The sequence below is a fragment of the Pteropus vampyrus genome, unplaced genomic scaffold (genome assembly GCF_000151845.1).
Source record: "Pteropus vampyrus isolate Shadow unplaced genomic scaffold, Pvam_2.0 Scaffold134, whole genome shotgun sequence".
NCBI lineage: Eukaryota > Metazoa > Chordata > Mammalia > Chiroptera > Pteropodidae > Pteropus > Pteropus vampyrus.
In genome coordinates, this window is record NW_011888915.1 from 189,953 (window position 1) to 197,408 (window position 7,456).

Sequence of the window (7,456 nt, forward strand, 5' to 3'; positions counted from 1 at the left end):
AATGAGTTGTTTGGTTGATCAAAATTGCTGGATTTAATGTTCTTTCTTGAATATTTGCCTAAATACCAATAGTGAATATGTTTTACAAAGGATACTGTGCAACATTGCCATTTTAGCATATCTGCTGTCTGCATAAGGGAATCATTTACAGTATTTGCATAAATCAGTGGAAAAATATAGAAAACTTCTGCATCATAAATATAAAAAAAAAGCTTAAATTTCTAGTGATGATAATGTCTGTGGCATTCTGAAATCTGGAAAGTTTGGATTACACCATGAACTTATTGAACATGTGTATCTGTTGAGATAAGGAATTAATGAGGAGCCTTAGAATTGTACTTCATTCTGTGATGTAATTTAAAATCTCCAAAGATTTAGATACTGCTGTTCATTAAATTCAAATATGTCATACACCTGACACCTTCTGGTTACAGGTAGCCCCTTCACTTTTCATAATCAGTATCTACCTGAATGTTTGCATACAATTTTGCTTTATTATAAGAGTCTAAGATTTGTGTTTGGAAAATCAATTCAACTTTAAAATGACTTAAAATTTTAAAACTCATTTCCCAGAGATATGTTTATCTTAAATTAATAGATTTTTCTTAATGAAATGCTGGTGTGTAGGTCTCAAATTTCATGAGTATGTGTTGTAATGACAGAGCTACCCTATTCACTTTGACCTCTGATTTACTGAAGATGATTTTCAAGAGCTTCTTTTTAAATGAATTTTTGATCTTTCATATTTTGTATTTTCAACTTGAACATCAGCTGCAAAGTATGAATAAATGGGGAAATGGTAATAAAACATTATTTATGGAATAGTAGGCTACATTACTCAACCACATGAAAGGTTTATTGATACATTTGGGAAACTAGGGCCACTTGATTTTTATTTTAAAATATTCTTTGAACATTTATTTGAAGGGGATCCAATTATATTTATATAGGGTCGATTCTGATCTCAATGTAAAATGTGCAGACTCACTGAATAATGAATGCATCCAAAGATTAACAGGAGAATCTGTATAATAGATGCTGATATCATTCACTCCTACAGGAAAACTCACTTTTCCATTATTTTTTACAGAAAAAGTTATTGATTTGGGTATGTGTCCTAAATTTTTCATGCAATGGAAAAATACCTTTTAAACCTCTATAAACTTCACTAGATTTTACATAATAAAATTCTTGAGTGTACATATTATATATACTGTATACCTTTTTAAATGTTTGAATCTTTAGTTTCATATGTGTTCTGAAAAGACAACTTTCCTCTACTAATAAAAGTTTACACAGTGGCGGAAAGGTACTTGCTCAGTCATGTTTTGGAACAAAGTCTTGAGTCAGTAGTGTTTTTTATGTTTGTATAAAGTAGAGGTGCCTATGAGTTTCTGTCCAGAATCCTGAACACAATGGTATCTAATGCTATTCTACTATGAGTTCAACACTGCTACACATCTCTAAAATTTTAGAACGACAATATATTATGTAGGTTAAACAATTTATTTATGAATTTTCTAGTTTTGAAGTGGAATCAAAACTGTAAGACATATATCAGAAACATGAAAATTGCCATGCTTATTAACAATAGAAGAGTGTCAATAACAAAGAGCTGGGATGACCAGATAGTAAGCTGGGTATCAAGGAAAATTTGGCAACATAGATTACTTTCTTTGAAATATATAATTATAAGGACTCATACTTCACCCTCATAATCCAAATAACTCACCATTATTAAGCTACTTGAGAAGAAACAATACAATTAAAGACAATAGTAATGTAGTGTGGAAAAATAAAATTAGTGGAATAATTTTTATTTATAGTCTTTCAGTTAAAAATAGACACTTGGAAACTAAAGAAAAGAGAGTGTATTGCTTCTTACTATGCTTCTATTTTATAAGGACAACCAATCTCCTTGCTACATATTAATTTGGAGAGAAGATAAAGATAAGAAGATGATAAAGATAATAAAAAGGAAGATAAGATACAGGAAAGTGAAACAGGATACAACTAAAAGTTATGAGACATAACTTTTATAAGTTAGAAGAAAAGGAAATAGAGTGGAATAACATATCAAACTATTTCAAGTATTTACATATTACACTTTACGCCACCACCAACACTGTCTTTCATTTGTATTACTTTCTATATATTATTTTATTTGGTCCTCAGTTCTACCAAGGTAAGCAGGAAAGGTGTTATGAAAATGGAAACTAAAAGCACCACTCTGCCAATAAATATCTTCAGCAAGGTACCTCTGCTCTTTGAAGAATAAAAATCACTTGATTTGGATGGATAAAGTTCAACTTCAAAGAAATTACAGCCAGATCTAAGACATAGTAAATATTTAAAATAATATGAAAATTCTTGTCCAATGGGAAGAATGATTATCAGCATCAGGACACAGTGGAATTGTCTTCTAGGCATCTCTGTATTTGGAACTTAGTAACCAGTACTGCAGTTCTGCAGCCCAGACGCGGGGTGCCGCTGTCGGCTAGTACTAAGCGAAGTGTCAGCTCCTCTAGACCTAAAGAAATCCTCATTGGACCCCGGAATCCGGGGAACTGTGCACTCCCTCTCCGGCTCTCTGCCGCCGAGATACCTATCAGAGAATCTGCCTGCCAAGACAAATCAAGGAGTCACTCCTGCTCAGAGAATTATTGGGATCATTTAGCAATCTCAGCTCTTCGGAATCAGTAAGGCAAAGGCATAGAGAGCGGGATGGGAAGCCGCTGGGGACCGCAGGGCCGGGCTGGGCGGAGGCGAATGCCTTTTCTCCTCCTGCTGTCTTTGTTCTGCCCCGCGCTCTCGGAGCCGATCCGCTACACTATTCCGGAGGAGCTGGCAAGAGGCTCGCTGGTGGGGAACCTCGCCAAGGATCTGGGGCTTAGCGTGCCAGATTTGCCTACTCGGAACCTGCGGGTTAGTACCGAGAAGAAATTCTTTACAGTGAACACCGAGAATGGGGACTTACTTGTGAGCGATCGCATAGACCGAGAGCAGATTTGTGGCAAGAAGTCGACCTGTGTTCTGGAATTCGAAATGGTCGCTGAAAAGCCTTTGAACTTTTTTCATATAACCGTGGTGATTCAGGATGTGAACGATAACCCACCGACCTTCAGCAGAAATATCACTGAGCTGGAAATCAGTGAACTGACCCTAACGGGAGCCACCTTTGCCTTGGAATCCGCACAAGACTCAGATGTAGGGCTCAATTCTCTGCAGCATTACTACCTCAGCCCAGATCCGCACTTCTCTTTGATCCAGAAGGAGAACCTAGACGGCAGTAGGTACCCAGAGCTGGTAGTGAAAGCTCCCCTGGACAGGGAAGAGCAGTCCTGCCACCACCTGGTCCTCACAGCTGTGGATGGGGGTGAGCCTGCCAGAAGCTGCACTACCCAGATCAGGGTGGTTGTGGCAGACGCAAATGATAACCCCCCAGTGTTCGCCCAGGACATGTACAGGGTCAGTGTTCAGGAGAATCTGCCAGTGGGCTCCTCTGTGCTAAGAGTAATGGCCACTGACTTGGATGAAGGCATCAATGCTGAGATCACTTACGCTTTCATCAATATTGGTAAGGAAGTGAGACAACTGTTCAAGCTGGACAGTAAAACAGGGGAACTCACCACTGGCAGAGGACTGGATTTTGAAGAGAGAGAGAGCTACACGATTGGGGTAGAAGCAAAGGATGGTGGACATCACACAGCCCATTGTAAAATACAAATAGATATTCTGGATGAAAACGACAATGCTCCGGAGATAACCCTGGATTCTGAATCTAAACATATACAAGAAGATGCTGAACTGGGGACTGTTGTTGCCCTGATCAAAACACACGATCGAGATTCTGGATTAAATGGGGAAACCCTATGCCAACTACATGGAAATTTCCCATTTAAAATAGTTCAAGATACGAAAAACACATACAAGTTAGTGACAGATGGAGCCCTAGATCGAGAGCAGACTCCGGAATACAACATCACCATCACAGCCACCGATAGAGGTAAACCTCCTCTCTCCTCCAAAAGAAGCGTCACCTTTAATGTCGCTGATGTCAACGACAATGCTCCTGTTTTCTTCCAGGCCTCCTACATGGTCCCGGTGGCCGAGAACAACCCACCCGGGGCATCTATCGCCCAAGTCAGCGCTTCCGACCCGGACCTGGGACCCAACGGCCAAGTCTACTACTCCATCGTGGCCAGCGACCTGGAGCCGCGAGCGCTGTCGTCCTACGTGTCCGTGAGCGCGCAGAGCGGCGTGGTGTTCGCGCAGCGCGCCTTCGACCACGAGCAGCTGCGCGCCTTCGAGCTGACGCTGCAGGCCCGCGACCAGGGCTCGCCCGCGCTCAGCGCCAACGTGAGCCTGCGCGTGTTGGTGGGCGACCGCAACGACAACGCGCCTAGGGTGCTGTACCCGACGCTGGGGCCCGACGGCTCGGCGCTCTTCGACACGGTGCCGCGCGCCGCGCAGCCCGGCTACCTGGTCACCAAGGTGGTGGCGGTGGACGCGGACTCGGGACACAACGCCTGGCTGTCCTACCACGTGCTGCAGGCCAGCGAGCCCGGACTGTTCAGCCTGGGGCTGCGCACGGGAGAGGTGCGCACGGCGCGCGCTTTGAGCGACAGGGACGCTGCCCGCCAGCGCCTGCTGGTCGCTGTGCGCGATGGGGGACAGCCACCCCTCTCGGCCACAGCCACGCTGCACCTGGTTTTCGCAGACAGCCTACAAGAGGCGCTGCCAGACCTCAGAGACATTTCCGCACCCTCTGACCCCCAGGCTGAGCTGCAGTTTTACCTGGTGGTGGCCTTGGCCTTGATTTCAGTGCTCTTCCTCCTCGCGGTGATTCTGGCGGTTGCCCTGAGCCTGCGACGCGCCTCCAGCTCTACCCGCTGGAGTTGCTTTCAGACAAGTGCTGTCTGCTCCAAGACTGCACCCGAGGTTCTTCCTAACTACTGCGAAGGGACTTTGCCTTATTCCTACAATCTATGCGCTGCCTCGCATTCCTCAAAAACTGAATTTAAGTTTCTCAATATAAACCCTGAACATGCTCCACCACAAGATCTTCTATGTAATGAAGCCTCTTGGTTTGAAAGTACCAGCAATGACAATCCCAAAATGACTTCTGAATCAGTTAATTTACAACAGGTGAGTTACTTCAAAGTCCTTTCTTCCCATAAGTTTAATTAGGTTTCAATTGATTATTTTAGAGGTAAAAAGTATATAGGCTAGATAATGATTTTATTGTATTTAATTGATTTGGGGGGCATACAACGGGAGTGTTAGAAATTCTTTGTTCACTTGCCTATATTACAATTGTTCTTTCATAAAAGTTGCCTTGTGATCTTGAAATTGATTATCTTAAAACAATATATCCTGAAATATTTCTAATACATTAGTACCTCACATTCTCATTGTGAAACATATTACCTAGACGTAATTAAACACAAATTTAGGCAATTAAGTGACTTACTTAGTTTCAATGCAGCCCTAAACTACGGTTTGTATATAATGTATAATATAAAAATATTTTTCAATGTAGCCCATATATTCTCATTCCTTTTCATGTTTTAAAAAGTATACACAAATATTGGCTAAATTAGAGCAGATCTTAATCTATACATTTATAAAAATAGATCATGACAACACTTAACTGACACTAAGTGTATTGGTTCCAAATATGTCTCTGGTTGTTGGTACCCTTATCAAAAATGGGACAAATATAAATGATGGTGGAGTGTGATAATTCAAGATTTACAGGAAATCGTAATGTTATTTGTTCTCCAAGGCCCTAAGAAATATTGCCACAAAATGAGTGATAAATTCCAGGGAACATATAAAATTATTCAAAATAGGCTCTTTTATTTTTCCGAATGCTTCTCATTCTTGGGGACAAAAATTTTACAAGTGTCATCTATGCAGATTTAGCAGAAATAAGATCCTGTGTATGATGGTCTCACAAAAAGGATGCAGTATTATATCAGGACTCTAAGCGTCGCTGTTCACTAACCCGGGTAAGGAAAGCAATGAGAACTCGAGTTACATCCTCCAAGCACAAAGCAGATCGGACATAAAAGCTCTGCAGCTGCACAAAAATTCTGACCTAAAACGCTTCACATAGGATCTCTGCTTGTTTATGGACCTTGACCTCTAATTCTGAGAAGCTCAAGAGTGTGAGAACCTGTTCCCGCCACTCATAATCCCAGGGAAGTCCATAAGGAGCCAGTAATGGAGGCTCCGCAAAGATGCTGGCGGCGCTACAGTGGGTTAGTCCTGCTCTTCAAGATCCTGGGGACGCTGTGGGGGGCCCAGGCCGGGCCAATCTCTTACTCCATTCCTGAGGAGCTGGACAAAGGTTCATTCGTGGGCAACATCTCCAAGGACCTGGGGCTGGAGCCCCGGGAGCTGGCGGAGCGCGGAGTCCGCATCGTCTCCAGAGGTAGGACGCAGCTTTTCGCTCTGAACCTGGGAAGTGGCAGCTTGGTCACAGCGGGTAGGATAGATCGGGAGGAGCTCTGTGCTCAAAGTGCGCGGTGTCTGGTGAGTTTTAATATCCTCGTTGAGGATAAACTGAATCTTTATCCCATAGAAGTAGAAATCTTGGATATTAATGACAATACACCCCAATTCTTAAGGGAAGAATTGGAGGTGAAAATTCTCGAAAACGCAGCCCCATCCTCTCGTTTTCCGCTAATGGAGGTCTGTGACCCAGATGTGGGAATGAACTCTCTTCAGGGCTTCAAGCTCAGTGGAAATAGGCACTTTTCAGTGGACGTGCCAACTAAAGCCCATGGACCCAAATACCCAGAGCTGGTGCTGGATGGTGCCCTGGACCGGGAAGGAGAAGCTATTTACCATTTGGTTCTTACTGCCATGGATGGCGGTGACCCTGTTCGCTCAGGTGTGGCACGAATTCTGGTAACTGTCTTAGATGTGAATGACAATGCTCCAGTGTTTACTCAGCCTGTCTACAGTGTGAGTGTTCCTGAAAATCTGCCAGTAGGTACGCCAGTGTTGTCAGTAAATGCCACCGACCAGGATGAAGGAGTCCATGCAGAAGTAACATATTCCTTTGTGAGGATTACAGAAAAGATCTCAAAGATTTTCTGCTTGAATGTTTTGACTGGAGAAATATCAACTTCTGCAAGCCTAGACTATGAGGACTCCAGCTTTTATGAGCTGGATGTTGAAGCCCGGGATCGGCCAGGTCTACAAGACAGAGCAAAAGTCTTAATAACTGTCTTAGATGTGAATGATAATGTACCAGAAGTGGTAGTTACATCTGGAAGCAGGTCAGTTGCTGAAAGTACACCTCCGGGAACAGTAATTGCTCTTTTTCAAGTATATGATCAAGACTCTGGGCTGAATGGCCTGGTAACTTGTTCCATATCAAGAAGTCAGCCATTTGAACTGGAAAAATCAGTAGACAATTATTATCGATTAGTGACCAATACAG

The 7,456-nt window shown here is 42.8% G+C and overlaps 2 protein-coding genes across 11 annotated transcripts in view; both read left to right on the forward strand.

Moving 5' to 3' along the window:
* LOC105297071 (protocadherin gamma-C4) overlaps positions 1-7,456 on the forward strand; it is a 159,371-nt gene that overhangs the window by 39,352 nt on the left and 112,563 nt on the right. Inside the window, exons 1-2 of one of the 10 annotated variants that reach the window (XM_023534874.1) lie at positions 1,927-5,148; positions 5,923-6,039. The exons of 8 other annotated variants lie outside the window; for them this stretch is intronic. In XM_023534874.1, the coding sequence (XP_023390642.1) occupies positions 2,725-5,148; positions 5,923-5,928 (2,430 nt within the window). In that variant the 5' untranslated portion in view covers positions 1,927-2,724 and the 3' untranslated portion in view covers positions 5,929-6,039. Of the gene's footprint in view, positions 1-1,926; positions 5,149-5,922; positions 6,040-7,456 lie in introns of those variants that run through there. One more of the 10 variants, XM_023534858.1, reaches the window with a different exon arrangement.
* Positions 6,195-7,452, forward strand: LOC111744380 (protocadherin gamma-A6-like; the record flags this gene model as incomplete). The annotated part of the gene is made up of 1 exon (XM_023534911.1): positions 6,195-7,452. A coding segment is annotated over exon 1 (1,224 nt), but the record flags the coding sequence as incomplete, so codon positions are not given.